Source organism: Oratosquilla oratoria, chromosome 26 (assembly GCF_046742065.1).
Source record: "Oratosquilla oratoria isolate Oo_2021 chromosome 26, ASM4674206v1, whole genome shotgun sequence".
Classification (NCBI taxonomy): domain Eukaryota; kingdom Metazoa; phylum Arthropoda; class Malacostraca; order Stomatopoda; family Squillidae; genus Oratosquilla; species Oratosquilla oratoria.
Window position 1 is genome coordinate 44268674 of NC_134802.1, and position 23756 is coordinate 44292429.

Consider the following 23756-nt stretch of genomic DNA (forward strand, 5'->3'; position numbering starts at 1 on the left):
CAAAAGGAAGTGGGGGAAGCAGATAAAAGACAACCTATAATCGCAAAGGCAGTACAATATAGTACAGTTCAAAATTTTAAGATGCATTAAGATAAGCATCTATGCTGTCGTAATGCCTGCCAATTGTTTTGTTAGCTTCTTTATTCATTTCTTCGTTTAACTATCTATTCTTAGCATCGGACTTAGTTGTGGAACTATAAGTCTCCTTTCGGAATGTTCTTCCTTTGTAAACCTTTGTAACTGGTCAACTGGACGTGTATGTAGTTGTTTTTGTTGTCAGATTCACTTGGGTTCGAATTGTTGGAAATGGAGACAGGTTTTCCCCAGTTTTGGATGAGTCCACGATTCCACTGTAGAACTGGGTGTGTTTTTTTTTCTTTTTTTGGCTTAGCGAGATGCCGTTGTAGGTGTGTGTTGTGTCCAATATGTAACACTTCACCCCATATTATACAACACATCATGGAAGTTTGCACTGTACCGAATTACGCACGCCAACAACACGATATATACTCGGCAATTGTAATTGTTAGTTCGAACTATGTGTTCTTTTCCATTATCTGCACTTCATGTATATTGATTCATTGCTGAATAAACTTTTATTATTATTATTATTATTATTATTATTATTATTATTATTATTATTAATTATTATTATTGATTTTAAGCCCTGTTCCAACCATGGCGTTCCTCGGGAAGACGGGACTGATTGTCATGCCAGTCGACAACATCAACAATTGGCTGCACTTGTAATTCTTGATACACACTAATGACGTGATGCGTGAAACAAATAGTTATTCTAACGTATTTGCAGACAACGTCAAGGTCAGGAAAGGAGTAGAAATTAAGAGCATTGTATATTACTCTAAATAATATCCAGTCAATATTTATTACTGGAGTCAGGAGTGGAAAATTAAATCAAATACAGAGCTACAAGCACTCGGAAAGCATGTACTGTATCTGCGCTACGGTAATTAATTTACCTTGTTCCTGTGGCCGAGATAGTTCATCCACATTTGAAATATGCTGCTTCCGTATGGTCACCGAATCACATCCAAGACATTGACAGATTGTAAATGGTTACCGAATCACATCAAAGACATTGACAGATTGGAAAAAGAACAACAGCGAGCCACAAAACTGATTCCAAATATAAAAAACAAATCATACGAAAATCGACTAAAACATATGAATCTGTTTTCCCTAAAAAAAAAAACGTGAACTCGGAGGTGACTTGATACAGGTCTTTAAGACTAAAGGGAATTGACAACATCAAAAGTGACAAATTTTTCACACTGAGTGAGAATCCGACAAGAAACAATAGTCTCAGTCTGGAATTAGATTTTATTTGGAAGTGGGTAGAAACACCTTCGCCAGCCGTGTAGTTTATGAATGGAATAAACTTCCTGCAGAGGCAGTGCAATGTAGTTCAGTTCGAAGCTTTAAGATTCGTGTAGAATAGTTAAACACCTACGCAAGACGCTGTAATGCCTGCCATTTATTTTATATTTGTTATTATTTGTGCTTGTTTATTATTATTTTGCTTAATTATCATTATCATTTTGGTTATAATTTATTATTTCTGTCAATTATTATTATTTGCTATTTACCTGTTTGTTTATTTAACTTTACATATTTATTTACTTGGTTTATTTATTACTTATATTATTATACTTTTCATTTATTAATTTATTTATCATTATTATATATATTTTTTGCATCCGACCTAGTTATGGACCCAAAGGTCTCCTGTCGGCATGTTCCTTTGTAATCCTTTGTTTTTAATACAAGTATTTCTTAGCCCATTCAGAAGTGTTACGTCACAGGTTGTGTGGGCAGCGTAGCCTACGCTGAGTACTGAATGCAAAAGCAGTGCAATTATGTATGCAAAAGTGTAAATAAAATATGTAAAAACTTACCAAGGTTGGTGTAAAATTACAAAAAGATAAAAAAAAAAAAAAAATCCGGCTCATTATCTGGGTCACCACTGAAATTTACTGGTTTGTCGCGTGAGTACACTCTACAACTCCCAAAAAGTTGAATAACAATCCACCCATAATTTTTTTGCATAAATTTGATAAACAAACAATAGTAAACAATAACGATGACGAACAGTTACCACGCGCTCGAAATGCATTCTAGAGTAAACATTGTTGACATACGACATTTTCCCAAAGGTTTTATTGTTAGAGTTGAGGACGATGTCTCTGGGGACCAGGCTAGACATTCAATGTATTGACAGTTATTTCAACACTGAACTGAAACGTTGGTTGGCGTGTTGAGGACTAAAAAGTGGGAACAAGGCTCGCCGTCTTAGTCACTTCTGTGAGCTCCATTGATTAAGCCACACCCAATATTTTATGGCTATTGAGGCAGCATCGCTGCTTATAGAACATCAAGAGCAAGGGACACGTGCGTGCCTTGATGATATGAGTAAAGAGTTACCCTGACAGTGACATTAAAAACGAAAGTTAGGTTAGGTGTTTGTGATTTCTCAGTCCAGCCCCCGTCAATTTTGATTTTTAAATCACTGCTCACGTTACTATTATTTTGCGGTACATATTTATGGGGTTCAAAATAATAAAATAATAAAGATAAATATTGTATCTGTGAGACTGGCAAACAACTTTATATTCATCGATTTTCCTAAAATAGGCCAGTACGAAAAACCGAAGGCACCTGCAGACAATATATTAGCTTTCCCTGCCCCCACCATTGGCAGTATTTTTGCAAGATTTTGTGTGTTAGGTGGATTTATTTTCTTTCGCACCCACCGCCAAAAAACACAAAAAATTTAGAAATCGCTACAGACGTTAATATTGATTTGTGGTACTTGTTAATAGGGATTGAAAATAATCGGAATAATAGGAGCTATCCAGTTATATAGATAAGAATTGCATCTGTGAGACTGCCAAGATATGTACTGATATTACCTCAAATGAAATAGGCCAGTACGATAAATTGTAGGTACCTGCAGACAACAGATTTTTTGCTTTCCATAGTCGCATTAGGAATAGTTTTGCAAACATTTTTAGGTTAGGTGCGGAATAAAAAATAAATAAAATGAATAATACAATAAATAAATGAATAAAAATAATCAAATAAATAAATAAATAAATAAAATAAGACAAAAATAATATTATAAAATCGCTACTGACGTTACTATTAATTTGTAGTACTTATTCATGGAATGATAGGAGCTATAGTGATGTATAGACTGTGAGACTGTCATTCTTTCCTCATACCCACTCAGTGTGGGCAGTTTTCAACATTACATGCAGGTATACATGAGAGACAGTGTGTACGCATCTTAAGGGTCTGTAGTTGACAACGAATGAATAAACCATAATTCAATTAAAATTGGACAATATTGTACTGTTTCAATGGTTGGTGGACTAACCTTATCTGGCAATAAGAAGGCAGGATTGGATGTGGCCATCATGTGAGTATTAGTAGTCCCAGATTCACTTACAAAGTGTTTGCTGCACATGTATGTGTCTTTGTTTCACGTTCTCGGTGGTAAAATCCTCTCCTTCACATGTTTGAGCCCATCGCTTGCATTTTTCAATGTCCACATGGCGTTTGGGAAAACGGATTCGAGTAACTATTGATATGTGGTCTATAATCACAACGTGAGTCATCACGGAATAATTCACAACACCAGTATTTAGTGGTTTGGATTTTGAAAAGTTAAATTAAGTCGGATCCCGTCGAAATAGCCGATAATTGTGGATATTTTTCTAAAGGACATGAATATTTTTGTAAGGCGTACAATTACGCTTGTCCGCAATAGAGACCGAGTGCGCATCATGTGACGTCATTGCAATGTTTTTTCTGTTTTTAGGAATTGTGCGGATCGCTATTGAACACAACCTAAACATACGAATGGATACAAGTGAAAACATTAACAAATGAGGAAAGGGACTTAGATCTCTCGATTATGAATACTGTATTTGTCTGGTGCAGTGGTGGGCAAGTTAACGAAAAAATATTAGCTTCCTTGACCGTTTCTGCACGTGAAGATGCTTTCGTTAAACTTGATCTGTTAATTCTACCATTAAATTAATGAAAGTTGAATGCAAATCTGTTAATGTGCTACTTACTGGGATTTAGGACAGAATGCTTCGTGAACAGTTCACATTTAGCAAAGAGTCAATATATTGCTCCAGTTTTCTCTTGCAAGAAAACCATGGCTCTCAAGTAATTGGTCCATTGGAAACAACCTTAGTTAGTGTTCACAATTCACACAAAGATGTGTTGTTTAGGTAAGACCATATTAGGATATCGTAGGATGAAGCATTTTGGTTATCTCCCTTTTAAAAAGAAAGAAAAAAAGGCTTTGGGTGTTTGTTTAATTAGCAGCATTAATCCCGTCTTTAATTATATCTTCCATTGCTATTATTGGTTTGAATTTACTTGTCTGTCAATTAGATATCAATGTTTACTTTCTCTCCATGTTAGGCTTTGAGTTATATAGAATAAGTTAGCATCTACACAGTGTTCACAGCTTGGCATTTAGTTTGTATGGGGATACCTGTTTGTAAAGCTAATTATACCTCTTATAAAACACTTTAAGAACACTGAATGTAAAACCATGTGCAATGAAGGACCATTTATGATAATTTACTTTTCAATTCTTCCAGAATGTTCCACCTGTGTGCCGTGCTCTTTCTTCTACCTCTTGCCCAGACTCAAGGTAAGGTTTGATAAATGCCTTGGCACCATTAAAAGTATGATATCAAAAACTCCCTGATCATAGAGATTATCTGGGATTTCTAATAATTTTTTAGTACTGATGACTGGCTACTCTAAAATCATGCCAATAGAACATTACATTTAGAAAAAAAAAAATCTTCCCATAGGGTAGCACATGAGAATGAAAAACACAATTCACACACTTCTATGTTTTAAGCGGATTTCTCCTCATCTTCGCTTTTTCTTTATGAGGAGACAAAGAGGAGGGCCACTAATTAAATGAAGTGGCATTGCTGTGAATATACTGTATTGCTGTATTACTTCTGACCTAGGGCACTGGGCAAGATGCAGAGATGACCTGTCATCCAGGAGGAGAAAAGAAAAGAGGGAGGGAGGGGTGGTGAGTGGGGATGAAATGGGTGGGAGTAGAGTTATCCCTTTTGACTTTGGCTACCTGCTTTGTAAGGGGGAAAAAGCCTTTGATATATGTATTTCTTATATTTAGTATGAATATTGTGACTTACTGCTGTACTCTTTCTACCATTGTCCATAGTGAGATATATGGACCATGCAGAAACAGCATATCATAAGTGTGGGCAGGCCACTGATCTGTAAAATTGGTTGATGACAGCTGGACTTGTGAAGCCAAATCAGTCAGTGAATATGTTGCCCCAAGTCTCTCTTGCAGGAGACCCATGGTTCCCAAGTGACCTCAACAGGGGTTGCAGCCCCAGAAGGCTAGTACCTGAAGTTAAAAGAGCACATTACAATTCTGAGTATCCTATTTGATTTCAAAGAGACAGAAATTATATGCTTAGATAATTCAAGGTCTTTACTGATAACTACAAAATCCTCTTCATTCTTCACTCTTTCCAGACAACATGAAATCTTTTCACTGTGTGACATGAAAAGAACAAGTCACCAAGGGCAGTTTCCATGGGGCAATGGGTCCCCTGTAAAAGAGAACTAGGGGGAATAGATTTATTGGTTTGCTCAAAAATAGATTTTAATTATTATGTAAATGTTTCAGTAACTTTTCCCGAGAATGCTGGAGGCAGTGTAAATTTAGAAGATATATTACTTGGAGACTTAAGTGAAGGCAATCGGAACAGGGTAATTGGGGACCAATGTACAACTCCACAAAATGAAATAGGTAAGTTAATTTTGAAATATGTACAATACCTTTTAGACTCATAGTACTAAGGCCAAGAACTGGAAGGAATAATATAACTTACTACAGATTTTTTTTTCTATCAGTGCTATAAAGGCCAATGCAATAGTGGTTATTTAGAAAGCATTAGAGATAGAAACATTTCTTAAAAATTCATAGATTGATACAACAAAGCTTGACTAATCCCAGAAACACATGTATATCTTTATCTAGTGAATATTGATAAATGGAGCAATTTTTCAAATGTATGTTTCTCAGTATGAATCTTTATGACATTGGGCTTTCTTGTTTTTGGTCCTATGGGATCTCATGACTGAAATTTACTTTCTTGAGGTTTTTATTAGTATAAAATGCATTGGATAGCATACACACATGGCTCGATGGCACATTGGTAGAGTTCACAACTGCAACTCCAGCAGTCTGAGTCTGAATCCTGCCCAGGGCTGAAATAATTTTAGTATTGTTGTGTTGCAAGCTGTTACTCCAGCTCTTGTGGGCAGGGAGTCATGTGTGTTTACCTAATTGTAGTATACAGGAATGGAGCAACATTCGTTAAATCCCATGTTCCATTCTCTAATTTTCTAACATACCTAGACTCAGATTCATGTACGGTTCCAACTTAATCTATATCTTTGATTTCCAATTATCATATTTAGATTTGAACTCATGTATTGTTTGAGATTGGGCTATATCACTTTCTAAGCTATTCCACATATTTATACATCTATGAAGAAAACTGTATTTCTTCACATCCTTTTGACATGTGGTCTTTCTTAATTTATTTCCATGACCTCTTAAAGCCCTCCCATCTTTAATCAGATCTCTTTTATCAGTGCAATCTATCTCCTTTAATGACCAGTGTGTGTGTAAGGTCACAGCATTACCCATAGATTGGTCATATATGAGCTCTGAGCTCTCATCTGGGAGGGTAATAGTTGTTCATTATGAGCCCAACATGTGATCCAAGACCATGGTCAATCACACACACACATGATACATGATACATTATATATATATATATATATTTATATATATATATATATATATATATATATATATATATATATATATATATATATATATATATATATATATATTTATATATATATACACTAGCCAATTTAATGAAGCAGCCTTGCTGTTGATGTGCTGTGTCTTGTGACACTGCTTCTGACCCAGGGCAGTGGGCAAGATGCAGGGATGACCTGTCATCCAGGATGTGCCAAGATAAGAGGGGGTGAAGAGGGTAGGGTGAAGGGGAGTGGAGTATGATAACGATGGAATGGGTGGAAGTGGTTTGTATGCCTTTGTTTTTTGGCTACCTCCCTTATAGGGGAAAAAGAGCCTTTGGTATATGTATGTATGATTCACTGATTTATGATTCTTGTACAGGTGCATGTGGGAGGATCAACGCATGTCCAACACTGCAAGGTTTGATTTCAAGGATCAGAGAACCAGGTGTAATTGGAATGTTTCGTCAGCATATATGTAGGTACGTATTTACTTGTCAAATGAGTGGTGAAGTCTTTTATTAAATTGTCAATACATGTGCTGTCCCTATTATTGTAGATTTATGAAGCAGGATTTTTATTCAGATTTCTATGTTATGCTAGAGATTGATTAAGGGGTTGAAATTGAAATGATAACCTACTTTATACCATACTTGATAAGAGTAAAGATAAAAAGTACAGGTATTCATCTATGTATATATGATATGTACTTTCTTTTGGGTGTTGCACAATTAGAAAATTGTGCAAATAGAAAATGGAGTGGATTCACTTGGAGTTACACCTGCCATAGGTATGGGAAGGGGATGAAACACATTTGTTGTCACAAAAATTAATTTTGCAAATAAACACATACAGTACTGCATTGTGAATGAACATATCCTTATTCTGCTACTAAAATAATAAATGTTAAAGCATTTAGTGTACCAGGCAGACACTTGGTGGTGTACAGGTTGCTGGCATATGGTTTCAAAATGTAAAAGTGATATCAAAAACATAATTTGATATAAATTTCTAGTATTAATCCCCGCTACAAAGGCCTCTTTGAGGGGCACCGTCCTAGCCTTGCGATAGAGGGGAGCTTGAGACGTTAAACCATATCACATAACATAAAAACATGTTACTAGAACATGCATTAAATAGACAAAAACCTGTAGTTTGCACTTCCATGGAAGTCATCTGGGTCAGAATCACATTTTCACATGTTTACATGTCCTCCTCCACAGGTTCTCAAGAAGCACTGGTTTAGAATTTTGCTGTCCTCCTAGCCCAGTCAGTATTGGGGAAATCAGGACATCAACGTCAATTTTCCCACCAGCAAAAGAATGTGGCCGCTCTCAAAGTTTTCGGATCACTTTAGGGTTGGAAGCTGATGTAAGTAATGTACTTGAACTGCTTGATGTTTTAACAGCATTCATTTCACCCAGATTTTAAAGGCCATCATCAATATTCCTTAGTGTCTTTTGTTTCCTTGTTTTTTTTGAAGAACTGTTTGTCTTTATGTACTAGAATAACAATTCTTTCTTTGTGCTGTATTTACTTAACTGTAGTACTTGTATACAGGAAAAGAGCAACTCTCATTGGGGCCTGTCTCCTATTCTTTAATTTTCTAATGTACCGAGACTCAAATTCATGCACGGTTCCAACTTAATTTATGTTTTTTATTTCCTATTATCATATTTAGATTTGAACTCGTGTATTATTTGAGCTTGGACTATATCACCTTCTAAGCTATTCCACTTATTTATACATATATATGTAAAACTGCATTTCTTCACATTCTTTTGACATGTGGTCTTTCTTTAGTTTCCTTCCATGACCTCTTAACCTCTTCAATATGAGTCAAGTTCTTGCATGCAGCATCTGATGTCTGAGTTATGGTGATTGATGCATTACAATATTTGTGTTATGAAATATAAAGTCACTGCTATATAACCCATTCTCTTTCACTGAGTAATAATAAATACAAAAAAATTTATCAAGCCAGTTTACAGAATTCGAGGTTCACTCAGCTACAACTACAAAGTAAATATAATCAAGATGCTGACACCAGCATCCATGTATACCCACTCACACCTCATGATGCCTATGTAGGTGTCATCATATGGAAGGTGATAAAGCCCTCTCATCGTTAATTAGGAGATCTCTTAGAACTAGGAGTATCAGTGCAATCTATCCTCATTAGTGACCTGAACACTGTAATCTTGTCACCTCTTTCTCTTTGATCTTTCAAAGTTGGTAGACCCAGTGCTTTTAGTCTTTCCTCATGGTTTATCAGCCAGGCTAGGGACCAGTTTGGTTGCTGGCCTTTGTATTCTCTCAATCTTGCTTATATCCTTCACTCTGTGTTGCGACCATACTACTTATGCATATTCCAGTCATGGACGTATCAGGGTTTCGATGAGTTTTTTCATCATCTCTTCATCCATATAATGGAACACCACATTATTATTCCACTATCCTACTGATATGTCTGTCAGGTGACAGGTTGTGTTTTATCAAGACTCCAAAGTCTTTCTCCTCTTTAGCTTTTGTAATGTGTTCACTTCCCAAGGAATAGTTTAAGGATGGCCTTTTGCCACTATTGCCCATTTCCAGTACTTTGCATTTTTTGGTATAGAACTTCATTTCCCATTCTTGGCTCCATGCAAAAATAGTATCTAGATCTTTTTGTAATATTCTACTGTCTTCATTTTTCACTCTCATCATGATTTTTGCATCATCTGCAAACATGTTGGCATAGCTTGTTGTTCCTTCCATCATGTCATTAACACATATAAGAAACTTTATTGGTGCAAGCACTGAACCTTGTGGAACTCCACTTGTTACTGATCTCCAGCTTGACATCTTGTCCTTTACTACTGTCCTCATGTATCTTTCCTTCAAAAAGTCTTTAATCCATTCTTATAGTTTGCCTCTCAGTCCCCCAACATACTCCAATTTCCACATAAGTCCACTGGTACTTTATCAAATACCTTCTTTAGGTCCAGGTACACACAGTCCACCCAGCCCTCTCTCTCTTGCAGCACAGGAATCACTCAAGTAAAAGCTTAAAAAGTTTGATACACATTGATACAAATTGACTGTCTGTCAGAATGTTTATTTTTTCAAGATTGTTGTGTAGTCTGAATGCTTGGTATGTGGTCTGTGGTTTTTTTTTAGTCTTTTTCATTGTTAGCAGGACCACTGTTATTCAATAGTTATCATTTATTCAGTCACACAAAAACATGTAAAAGAAAAATTTGCTGAAAACCACTGTGAAATAAGAGATAATCCAAAAATTTTCATCTTGATCAACATCATCAGGGAATACATGATCAGTAAAGAATAACAAAACAAAACAAGGAAACATTAGAAAGACAAATAAAAAGGAAAGGAATTTAGGGTGGTCACACACTGACCTCACTCAAACTGAGTCTGAGTGATGACCTAAGATTGTCCCAGGATCCCTGCAGCTAGCTGAATTGTTTTCACACAACTGGCAGACTGGGTGAGGTGCACAAACATGTGCCCTACTACTTGTGTAAAAGTTCTTTACAGCTGTCAGCAAACTTTCACCTATTGCACATATTTTCAACACACCCCACAAACTTCTCTATCAATCATCATACACTATTAAACCCCCTGAAAGCCCAAAAAGACTTTTAGTTTTTACTAACACTTGATTTTTCTCTCTTTTTCTCTCCTAAACCCACAATGCTTTTGTCCAATCACTCTTGTTACTCTTAATCAGTACATGTCTATTACTGACCACACTCAACAGGTTGATCACCGCTAAAGCTACTCTATTCATTCTTGTTCCCCTTCCTCTTGTATAGTGGGACTACATATGCACTTCAATATTGCGCTTTATACATCATAGAAGTTATGGCAACTTTGCATCCACAAGACAAAAAGACTCAAATAATCCCAACCAAATATATGCAGAATCTTGAATTCACTCCTCTTTTTCACACAGCTTCATCAGTTTCCATGGATCGCAGCTCTTGGTGTCACTGTCCAAGGTCAATTTTTCTCTTTATGCGGAGGAACTCTTGTGACACGTCGGCATGTACTGACAGCTGCACATTGTTTTGGCAGCAATTCTGCTCCAGACCCGTAAGTACATTACAGATACCTCCAAACTTGATTGAAAATTCACATGACTGACTCATACAACCAGTGATGTTCTTACTGTAGCATTGTATATGAATGTATTTAGGGACCAATAATGTGTACCTGCTTATATGTCTTGTCAAAAAGCTATTTAAGATAACCATCTCCCCACCAACCATCTTCAAGTCCTACCATCATCTTCACTTCCACCTGGAGGTGTAGGCTCAAGAACAGAATGCCTACACAGAACTTTATTCCAATCATTCTAATGTATACTTTAAAATACACATTACATACCCCAGATGAAGACACAATACATTGCCACACACTGGCCAACATTCATGCAGGACACAAAGTTTCTTTTCATATTGATTTTAATGGCAGACTTGGCTGTTGTTAGATACCTTGGTGGTGTGTATCTCTAACAGGGAACAGAAGTAAAAGATTACTATCAGCTGGTGAAATAAGAAAGCATACATACATACATACATACATATACAGGTAAACGTCGACTTACGATGGCCGCGACTTACGATTGTTCGACTTTACGATGACGACGACGACGATATGATAATTTAACCCCTTCCATACGGTGCCGCACACGTAGGCGTCATGAGGAACAAGTGGATTCGCGACGCTGCCATATCGTGTATATACCAAAGGCTTTTTTCCACCTTACAAGGGAGGTAGCCAAAAAACAAAGGCATGAATAAGAAAGCACAAATATGAAATACAAATTTGGAAGGAAAAATTATTATCAAGCTTTTGGAATTAGGAAGAAATATATTAAACAAATAATTGTAATCGATCTGAGCTTAATAAATATAAGATTTAATGACATTCGATAAAGAATTGTCAGGACTAGATACTTTGAAACGGCTTGATGAATTCAGCTTAGTGACATGTACAATTTCATTTTGCTGCATAAGTCTGGGTAAGTGTTATGGATATATCTGCAAGCATGTGACTAATTAACCATCAAAAACAGTTATTAACTAGTATTGATTTACAGGACTGATGTCAAGTTAGGAGAGCATAACCTACTACGAGATGATGATGGTGCCAATCCAGAATCCTTCAAAATCATTGATGTAAGATCTCACCCAGCCTACAATCCCAGAGACATCTCTAATGACATAGCCATGGTCAAACTTGATCGTGATGTCACATTCTCATGTAAGTTGTATGTTACTTGATCTTTGTGAAGTTCTTTTAGCATGTTGATATCAATAGACCTGATATGCTGCCCTGGGGGGGCTGCCACTTGGTGTGTAGATTGGGTCCAGAATTACTCTCCATTATCTTTTACTTTCATGCACTTTTTCACGTGAAAGGAGTGAACAACTCAGAATTGTGCCCCTCTTTTTCTTCCTACCAGTTAGACAGAAAGAATCTCATGTAACACAGACTACAGACCCAATATTTCTACCCAGAGAGATCTATGGGAGTTCTGAAGGCTGTTGTTTGCTACCATGGGGCTGCAGGTTCTCAGTCAGTAAAACTTGATGCAGCAATAATTATTACATACATGCAACATGCAGCAAAAATCACATAAATATATGAATCTAAATGCACTGAAAATAATACTAAAACTAATAATGATAATTGTTGCCTCAAATTTCCTTAGCTGGAAACCCAGTCCCTCATTGGGTGACAATATTCCTTAGGCCCTCTCTGGACTGTTGTCTATGTTGTATGAAAATGGAACTGTTTCCATTTTACTGACTGAAAGTAGTATTAGTAAGAGGGGAGCAGTTGTTAGCTCTCCTTGTATGAAAAGGTGAAGGAAATACTACTGAAGTTAAAAAGAAGATATCCTAGGCCTAGTACAGTGATCAAATGTTGCACCTCCAATATAATGATAATAATTTTATTTAGCATTGAATCAATATACGTGAAGTGCAGATAGTTCGAAATAACAATTACAATTGCTGAGGATAACACAAAAAAGTATGTAAGCTTATTTTCATTGTGGTCCTCCAATAGGTAAAGGGGTTGATGGATTTTGTAAATGGGTAGCAGGGAAATTATTCTCTCTGCTGTCTATCTTGTAGGACCAGAGTCATTACATGCCTAAGTGGAGCCCTGGGGCAAAGTTCTCAGGATGCCCCCCTCCCTCCCCCATCTCCATCATTCCTTACTGCATATTATAGCCATTGGCTTGCAAAATAATTAAACATATTTTAAACATGTTAAAATGTTATTTAATGTCCCTATTGCAGAAAGGACAAGGGAAAAATATTTCATATTCTGTTGATTCTATTGCAAAATTCGTATATTACGATAAAATATTCAGGGCTCCTGTGACATTTTTTTTTTTTTCCCAGCCTTGTGGCTGGCATGCCCAGACTAGAATTGCCTCCCCCCTAAATGTGCCACCCCAGGACATATGCCGTGAGAACGTTAATGTGTCATGTCAGGTGTACATGTTATGTGATAATTATAGTTTGGAAAGAAATCCTTCCTCTTGTAGAAATATGTGGCAAGAAGATGGAAATTTGTGACTACTGATCTAGCCAGCCAGGCTAATGTAATTTATCTTTTACTATATTTCAGTGGGCATTCAACCTGCTTGCTTGCCAGACAAATTCAAGGATGATACCTTTGTTGGAAAGAACCTGACAGTAGCTGGATGGGGAACCATATCTTCCAGTCAGTCTATGCCACCTTTTGTATATTCTGTTTTCAATTATCTTCATACTTAATTTCTTGGATATAAGATTTTCCTATTCATGATCACCAAAATGATTAGATATAAGTAATGTTATAATAATATTATGTGGAATATACTGTAGAATTTTGTTTTACTTTATTTGTTGTACACTCCCAACCTCAAACTTGTCTTTAGCTTTCAGTTTAGTTTCACTCGGTACTAACACACCCATCTTCCTTCTTGTAAATATATTACCTTTTACTATCATCTGCCCCATATTCACACATATTCAAAGATCTAATTACTACAGTCCTGATTAGAGTTCCTCATAGACCATATTTTACCATGACTCTTCACAGGTGAAAACTACAGGGAAGGAAATTCCTAGACTGTCCTATTTATTTTCCTTCTTTGACATGCATAGGAATATGGTAGCAACATTCTTCTCACTCCTTCTCCACTACAGAGGTATAGTTCATCCACAGCAGTAGATGAACCATTGTACAAAAAAAAAAAAAAAAAGTACTGTCTTGCTACATTGCTTCTGACCCAAGACAGTAAGCAGGATACAGGGATGACCCATCATCCATGAGGAGCTAAGATGAGAGGGAGGAAAGGGTGGTGATGGATGGGAGTGAAATAGGTGGGAGTAGGTATATGCCTTATAATGGGGAGGGAAGCTTTTGGTATATACATAGATAAACAATGGTTCAAAGGAAGAAGTATGTGGAGGTAGTTGTATTAACCTAAGTATAATATGCATAATATACTGATACTGGGGTATTAACTGCATAGTTTTATGCAGTCAATAATCTAGGGATTTTTTTCTATTAATTCCTGTCCTTTCTGCTGCTATCTTAATTCTGTTCCTTACCACTTCCTTTTCCTATACCTCTATAGTGGGGAAGGAGTGAGAAGAATGCTGCCACCATATTCCTATGCATGTCAAAGAAGGTGACTAAATAGGACAGACTAGGAATTTCCCTCTCTGTAATTTTCACCTGTGAAGAGCCATGGTAAAATAGGGTCTATGAGGAACTCTAATCAGGACTAGTAATTAGATCTTTGAATATGTGTGAATATGGGGCAGATGATAGTAAAAGGTAATATATTTACAAGAAGGAAGATGGATGTGTTTGTACTGAGTGAAACTAAGTTGAAAGCTTGAGACAAGTTTGAGGTTGGGAGTGTGGTAAATAGGGATATTACAATTATGTGAAACGCATTTTTGCATTGTCTTTGTACTTGCTCATGACTGATTCTTAATATTTACCTTATTACGTTGCTTTCAGAATCGCTTGTATCTTCACCGACGCTACTTTTTGCAAATATACCTGTGGTTCCACTTAACACGTGTCAGACCAACTACAAGAATGGCAATCTACGGAGACAACCTGCACTGGGTTCATCTCAGATATGTGCGGGCATTGGAGGTCAGGATGCATGTAAGGTGTGTATATATCAACATTTTACAAAATATGGCTACAAAGTCCTCTGTGAAGGGCACAGTCCTAGCCTTCTGATAGGGGGGAGTTTGTGACATTAAACCATATCATCACAATTATGGCACATTGAGGGTTTTGTTTAATATGTATTTATCAGAGGTTATACTCCAGTTCTGCTTCCTTTCATCCAACATTCATATTTTCACATTTCTCTTTGGTCACTTTTCATAGTGAATCTGATTCTGATCTGAAACCTTTGTTCATATTTCAGCTTGAATTGAAAGTGGTTATACTTCACAAAATAAAATTGCCAGACAGCAGCTAGAACAGATTACTAAAATTATAAAATGTAGGCATGCTTGCTGGCTGATTAGTTTAATGTTGCTACTGGGGCGTGGGGTTAAATTGAAGGCAGATCAAGGATGCCAGGCTGAGCAAGTTCACAGTCAGGGCATACTACATTAAAGTCCCTTCCTCAAAAAGTCCTTTGTAAGGAAATATCATCCTAGCCCTTTCTGAGAAGAGGAGTTTGTGATGTTAAACTTAATCATAAAATCCACCAGAAGGGCTGATTTGTCTCATTTCAGTTCTGAACCCTTTTGCTGTTGGAAGAGTTTCTTCAACTGCGAAAGATTGTTTGGTAGTGGTTAGGAGACTTTGTTTTAATGAAGTAAAAAAAAATACAGCAAAACAATAAGTTCAAGATAATTTTTGCCCCTCTTACTATGCAGCAGGTTTCTCTTAACTGAAAAATATCACCTGACAGCATGTAGAATAAGTGACTCATAACATACAATGCAAGAATTAATAGAGATAAGACCAAGATAGTATTTTACTCTTTTGCTGCAGAGAGCATTTCCCTCAGTTGAATGAATAACCTTGTGGTAGGTAGAATAAATGTACTGAAATGGATCACTGCCCTCCATAACTCCTAATCTGCAAGTAAGTACATACCTAAATAGACTGACCTTTTGTTTCATCCTCCTCCTCCCACAGGGTGACAGTGGTGGACCTCTCATGGTTAACAAAGTCCTCCAGACTTATGTTGTTGGTGTTGTGTCATTTGGAGTTGAGTGTGGCCGCCCAGACTTTCCAGGAATCTATACTCGAACTGGGGCCTATCTGGACTGGATTAAGGATAATGCTGTCTAAAGTTTGCTATGCAGCCAGTCAAATTAAGAGAACAAGAGCATGGAGCGAGAAGAAGACTCAAGCTATTTTATGAAAAGGATAACAAGGAAAACCCTTGAAGAATTGAGGGTTTAAGGATTAATCCTTTTGTTTAATATATTCACCAATTTCATTCTTTCTACCACCAGATGATTATACCCAGCCAAGAGGGTATCAGTGTAATAAAGGGGTAAAGAGCTGATCAGTATATGAGCTAGTGTCTGTTGTAGCAGTTCAAGATAGATACTGCTATACAAAGCTGGGTGTGTTCCTCAGTGTATTCCTTGGTACGTCTCTCGGTGTCCTGACTAACACATATAGTCAGGACACAGAGGGACGCACCAAAGAACGTGCCCAACTCTGGTGCTATGATAATAAATCTGAAATATAACAGGCAATTCTGATGACTAATTGGTACTCTTTATGTGACAAGGGAACAGAACAGGAATTTGACCTTAACCATGATGACAGATTTAACTGATGCCTTACCAATAATGAGACAATACCTTCCCAACTTTTACACCATTCCTTGCAAAGCAAAGTAGCTAGACAAGGGAAAAATCCTAATCGTTTCCACTTCTTCCCACTTTACCATGAGAAAATGCATGACGTTATTTCCCCAGTAATACTATCAGGTCATACATGGTGAAGTTCCTTACAGAACAGGATGTTGCCTCAATTTATACAATGACTCACTGCCATTGCTACACATTATTGCTTGTTTGACATGCTGACCAAAAGGCTTTATAGTTCCATTCACCCTACCCATCCATGTTTTCCTAGATCTAACCCTTACTTTTATAGCCAGCATCACAGATTCATGAATCCTTTGAAAATATTTACTTTTATCCATTCTCATGAAATGACCAAATCATCTCATACTGGTCTGTACCCATCCTCCCTTGAGCTCAAAAAGCTCAAAAAGGACATTTATAGAAGAGACCTAAAAAAGAACAGCTTTACCCACAGAGTGGTGGATGTATGGAACATATAAGACGGAAGAACAATGTGTGCAAAAGGAGGACAAGAATTTAAGAGCAAACTAGATATGGAGAGATACAAAGACAGGACACCATGAGCATAGCTCCCCTTCCTGTAAGATACAACTAGGTAAATACATATTTCTTTCACTAATTTCAATAACATCCTTTTATTTTTCCATACAGCTCTCAAAGCAGTACCTCCCATTTCCTCTACCATCACTTAAAACTTTCATACACACCTGTTCTCACATACACACATACATTACCAAAAGGCCTTTTCCCCTGTATAACAGGTGGCTGAGTCAAAGCATGCATCCACCCTTCACCCATCCAAAACCCATTTGTTGCCCCTCCCATCTTAGCTCTTTGTGGATGAAAGGTCATCCATGATCACTGATTGGGTCAGAGGCAATGAAGAAAGACACAGTGCATCCATATCAGAGCCCAACAGCCGAAGTTGGTTTAACACCATGGTTTCATTATATGAAGACCCCCTCCCCTCACCTCATCCCCTTGAGAAATTACTATCTATATACAAATAGGCTTCTCCCTCCATATAAGGGAGATAGCCAGCCAAGGCATGCACCTTGGATGGCTACCTCCCTTATAAGGGGAAAGAAACCTACTGGTACATACTGTAGATAGAGATCACGAAACATACTGAATGAAATCCTTTCCGTCCATGCCATTTCCTCATCCATTTACAACTCTCCCTTCCCTGCTTGACAGGCATTCCTATTGCATCCACAGCCCCTTCCACCTCATTCTCAATCTACCCCTCAACTTTACTCCGTTCACCTCTGCCTTCCACACACAATTTTTGTTAGTCTTTCTTCACTCATTCTTTTCAAATGCTCAAGCCATACTAGTATTCTTTGATTAACTTTATCTGTCATCTCTCTTTCCACCCTCACTCTTTGATTCACCTCCTTATATCACTATCCATCAATGAACCTCCATTTCATTTCGGGTTGATCATTTCAACTTCCCTGTTCCTATTCAGAGTACTTGTTCCATCTGTCTACACTATTCCAGTTGTCTTCCACTATTGTCATTTATCCCACCATCCATCTCATTTGGTCTTGCATCATTCACCTCCTCCCAAAATAATTTCTTGTTCTCTTGAAATATCACTTTTGCATTTGCAATGTGCTACCTTCTGTCTCATGTAATATTCCTCTCCTATGTTCTCTTTTGGTTTCCTTTTGCTGCATTTAATTAATTGTAGTATACAGGAAAGGATCAACGCTCATTGGGTCCTGTGTTCTATTCTCTAATTTTCTAATACATTTAGACTCAAATTCATGTACTGTTCCAACTTAATATATATCCTTGATTTCCAATTATCATATTTAGATTTGAACTCATGTATTGTTTGAGCTTGGGCTGTACAGTATAGAACCTGTTATTACAGTATCAAAAATTTTAATGAAGACATAAATGACCAACATTTGGCTGTTTTAGTTTTGTAAGCAAAGTACAAATAATATATCAAAGTGTACTCTTTTATACTGTACGTATATTAAGAATCCTTAAACCAGTTGATGAACCCTTTCAGTACATGTACATGTAATTTATATGTTATGGGTATGTCAATTTTTTTTTTCTTTTTGAAACCATCCAGTGTTAAAACCCTTTCAACCCATTTGTTGGAACATATAATCTGTTTCATTCACAAGGTGTTGCAGAGAAACTAAGTCAAGGGGTTAAAAGTTTTTAACCCTGTCTGTGATAGGCAACTTAATTATTTTATTCTGTTGTCACCATGAAGTTATAATTATAATAATTGTTACCCTGAGCGTCATTGACTGGAAACCTGCAGGCCCTATAGTGGTTGGCATCTGTTCTTGGGCTCTCCCACAGATCTATTTGAGAAGAAATGTTGGACTGTTGCCTGTGTTATATTTGTGTGGGATGTTACCTTGTGAATCATGGAATGCTATGAAGGAGGCCTTTGTTCAGCAGTGGACTCAGGATGGCTGATTTGATTGATTGATTGTTTCTGTCACTGGCTCTTAGTACATACATACATATACCAAAGGCTTTTCCCCCTTACAAGGGAGGTAGCCAAAAAACAAAGGCATAGAAACCACTCCCACCCATTCCATCCCCTACATACTCCACTCCCCTCCCTCCCATCTTGGGTCAGAAGTAGTGCCCGCAAGACACAGTACATCCACACTGGCTCTTAGTAGTAGGAGAAAGCAGCTGATGGCTGTCATCTCTCTTTATGTGAAAAGGTGGAGGAATTCAATCAAAGTTGATAGAGATCTTAGCTCAAATCAGGAAACCAAGTGTCAGTACCTTGGAATTGCATCTCTATATGAAGGTGATAGTGCTACAGTATTGGGTTTTGAAAATGAATGAATGGGAGATGACTTTCTGACATCCATCTTGCAGGTACCAGTCAGTGGTCCACCAGGAATTTATATTCAGCAAAAGGAAACTTGCATTCAAAGGATTAATTGATGCTTAGGTGACCAATGATAGGCATCTCTTACTGATGATCCTGTGAGATAGACATTGGGGAGAATAATTTCCCTACTGCCCATCTTCTAGTTATTACACCCTATATCGATCTTCTCGCCATCTCCAGACAAGGTTGGATTGAGTGAGAAATGAGGAGATGAGGAGTGGGGCTGGAAAGGAGGCTGGTAGATAGAGCTGATGAAAATCTTTTGTGATGGTTTGGGCACATGGAAAGATTGGGTGAAGAAAGATTAGCAAAAAGTGTGTGGAAAGTAGAGGTAGATGGAGTGAACTTCAGGGTATGACCAAGAATATGATGGATGGATGAGATGAAAGTCTGCTGAGTAGGGAAGTGAGTAGGCAGGGGATAGGCGTGAGTGGAGAATGGTTGTGTATGGGTGATATGTTGACACAGCCAGAAGGGAGGGTCCCTGTATAAGTGAGACAGCCCTGCTGTGGATGTGCTGTCATGTTGCATTGCTTTCGACCCAGGCAGTGGGCAGGAGACAGGGATGACCATTCATCCACGAGGAGCTAAGATAATAGGGAACAATGGGATTGGAATGGGTGGCAGCAGCTGTGTGCCTTGGCTGGCTATCTCCCTTGTAAGGGGGAAAGAGGTCCTTGGTATATAGAGAGTTGCTCATCTTCAAAACTTATTAACATCCTCACCTCCACTTGGAGGTGGAAGGCCTGGCATTTATTTTCTGGACTTGGCTCAAAATAATTTTCAACTTCAACAACCCTCCTGTTTTTCACATATGGAGGACTGACAGCTAGCAGTTGCTTCCCTCCTACTACCTGGTGACAAAAACAGACCCTCACTAACCTAAGGCCGGCCACACACGTGCAGTTTAAACTGACAGTTACAACTGTTCAGTTAAAACTGTCAGTTGAAACTGCATGTGTGTGGGTATCTCTGTATCACTGAGATACCCACACATGTGCAGTTTCAACTGACAGTTATAACTGTCAGTTTAAACTGCACGTGTGTGGCCAGCCTAAGACAGGCAACAGTTTAAAATTTCTTCTGGGAGGACCACTGCTGGTTAGTGTGGGGCTGCAGGTTTCCAGTTCATTAAATTTGGGACAATATTACTATCATCATGTATCACTTGTATTACAAGTTGGGAAAGCTCTGTATAGCAAAATTGAGCATTTTCACTGCTTTCCAGGCACTAGTAGTCCACCCACTAAGGATTTCTTATGCAGTTCCAGGTGATAGCTGTTTCACAGAGTAATGTTAAATGATTAGCCATCATATAATAACATTCTTGTTGAATTTTTTTCTTTTAATAAATATGAAAGATACTTCTGGTCATTAATCTTTAAAGTTCCTACAATAAACAATTAGATACCTGAAATGGCTTGCCATCAATATTCTATGATACATTTTTTCTGTTCCATGTGATTGCCATCTTTTATCTCCCCATTGGGATTACTGACTGCACGCTTTATTTGGGTAATATTCTAAGGAACTTCTAAAAATGTTCACTAGTAACATCATTACAGACCAGTTACATAGTATTCTTTTATGAATAAAGACTAGTCTCCACTCAAAATAGGGGACCAAGGGCTTCTTCTAGACTTTTTTTCCCAGAGAAAAACTAGCTGTTGTCTCACCACCTCCCTGTAGTACCTCCTGGTTCACAGCCCACCAGGAAAGTTCATGATTGATACTGGCATCATAATTGGCCACAGTCGAGCCTTTCCGCTGTTTAACAAGATGGGTACCTGCATGTGGTGATCCTGTGAGATGGACTGCAGAGCTGCCCATTTTCAAAACCTGTCAACCCCCTAACCTTCATTAAAAGGTGCAGCCTTGACACTCTGTCTCTAGACCAGGCCCAAGATCTCTATCAACTTTAATTTATTTCTTTTACTTTTTCGTAAATTGCAGGGAGGGCTGGGTGGACTGTGTATAACTATAAAGCTTTTGATAAAATACCACACAGTCACCTTGTTTGAAAACTGGAACATATTGAGGGAATAAAAGGTAAACTACTCAAATGGATAATTTTTTTTTTTTTTTTTTAAGGGAAGGTACATGAGAACAGCAGTAAAGGATGAATATCAAGATGGGGAGCATTGACCAACGTAGTTCCATATGGTGTAGTGCTAGCACCTATAATGTTTCCTATGTTAATGAGATGTATAGGAGAAGGAGGGAGTGGAGAATGGCTGGGTATAGATAATACTGTGATGCTAGGAAGGGGGTGGGGGCTAGGGAATGGTTATGTGTGAATGATATTTTCATGCAGCCCGAAGGGATTTCTTGCTGACTTCTCTTTTTTTTTTTTTGCATGAGGAGATGTAGAGGCGGGGTCACCAATTAAGTGAAGTGTTCCATACTGGATGTACTGTCTTGTACATTGTTTCTAACCCAGGGCAGTGGGCATGATACAGGGATGACCCATCATCCACAAGGAGCTATGATGAGAGGGAGGAAAGGGTGGTGGATGGGAGTGGGCGGTATGTGCCTTCAGACTTGGCTTCCTCCCATGGTGAAAGGTACAAGTTACGCCAATATGTTTACAGATGATACAAAGATCATGAGAAGAGTGAAAACTGAGGGCTGTCAGCTGTTGTAAAGATCTATCCCCATGGAGCCAAGAATGGAAAGTTGATTTAAATACCAAAAAATGCAAAGAATTGGAAATGGACAGTAGCTCAGAAAAATCCATTAAAAGGGCAAGAGGAGATCAATTTGGGATTGTTGATAAGACAATCTGTTACCTAACAGACAATCAATCACTGCCTTGCAATTCATTAATGTCTTCAATACAAGTCAAATATTTGCATGCACATCAGATTGCCTGATGTATGATGATGCATCACAATACGTGCATTACAAAATATAAAATTACTGCTATTATACTTGTTCTCTTTCACCCTGAATAAATATAACGTCACAGAAAATGTGATCAAGCCTGTTCATGGAATACGTGTCACTCAGCTACAGCAAAATAAACATAATCAGGAAGCCAATGCCAGCATTCAGGTATACTTCACTTGGGGCTCATGATGCATACACAGGCATCATCATATTCAAGAGTTTAAGTGTAAAACCCTCTGCCCCACAGTAGCAACAATCTGTAGAACCTCTCACAGATCTCTTTGAAAAGAAATTTAGGATTGTTGTCTGTGTTGTATCAGTGTGGAATGGTTTCTACGTCATTAGCTGAAAGTTGTAGGGAAAGGAAAACAGTTGCTGGTTGTCAACTCTCAATGTGTGAAAATATAAAAAATACAACTGAAGATGATAGAGATCTTGGGTCCAGTCTGGTGACCAAGTGTCAGCCCTCCAGGGCTGCACCACCACATGCAGGTACCCATTGTTGGTCTCTAGTTGAGTGTAGGAACTGTAGTCTGTGATTAGACCCTCCTTTTGCCTACCATTTTCTTCACGATTCTCACTATCAGGTCTTTGATGTGTGACCAGAAGGTCATGTATCAAAAGTGAGGCCCAGGAAGGGTTTGGCCATTAAATTTTACAGTTTGATGTTTCTCTGATTCATGTCTGTCAGGAATAAGTACATACATACATATACCAAGGCTTTTTCCCCCTTACAAGGGGGGTAGCCAAAAAGAAAAAGGCACAAAATCATTCCCACCCACTCCATCCCTGAATACACTCCACACCCCTCCACCCTCCCTCTTATCTTAGCACCTCCTGAATGACGGGTCATCCCTGCACCTTGTCCACTGCCCTGGGTCAGAAGCAGTGTCGCAAGACACAGCACATCCACAGCAAGGCCGCTTCATTAAATCGGTGACCCCCCATTGCATAAAATGAGAGGACGGGGAGAAATCCCTTCGGGCTGCGTCAAATTTTGCTCACACATACTACCTCACCCCCATTCCACCTCATGCAATCACATCATCATCCATATACAACCATTCTCCATTCACCCGTATTCTGTCCTCTCCCGTCCTTCCTCAACAGACATTCCCCTCTTCTCCAAAGCCCCCTTCACCCCATCCATCCACCTCATCCTAGGACGTCCCCTCATGTTCACTCCCTCCACACCTCTTTTACTAGTCTTTCTTCACTCATTCTTTCCATGTGTC

The 23756-nt window shown here is 38.1% G+C and overlaps 1 protein-coding gene across 1 annotated transcript in view; it reads left to right on the top strand.

Annotated features, from left to right (window-relative positions):
* LOC143039496 (venom protease-like) overlaps positions 1 to 20996 on the top strand; it is a 30581-nt gene extending 9585 nt beyond the window's left edge. The window contains exons 2-10 of the mRNA XM_076209614.1: positions 4641 to 4693; positions 5723 to 5845; positions 7256 to 7355; positions 8097 to 8244; positions 10829 to 10968; positions 11978 to 12141; positions 13522 to 13617; positions 14911 to 15068; positions 16060 to 20996. Of these exons, the coding sequence (XP_076065729.1) occupies positions 4642 to 4693; positions 5723 to 5845; positions 7256 to 7355; positions 8097 to 8244; positions 10829 to 10968; positions 11978 to 12141; positions 13522 to 13617; positions 14911 to 15068; positions 16060 to 16215 (1137 nt within the window). The 5' untranslated portion in view covers position 4641 and the 3' untranslated portion in view covers positions 16216 to 20996. The remainder of the gene's footprint in view (positions 1 to 4640; positions 4694 to 5722; positions 5846 to 7255; positions 7356 to 8096; positions 8245 to 10828; positions 10969 to 11977; positions 12142 to 13521; positions 13618 to 14910; positions 15069 to 16059) is intronic.
* Positions 20997 to 23756: the final 2760 nt, after the last annotated feature.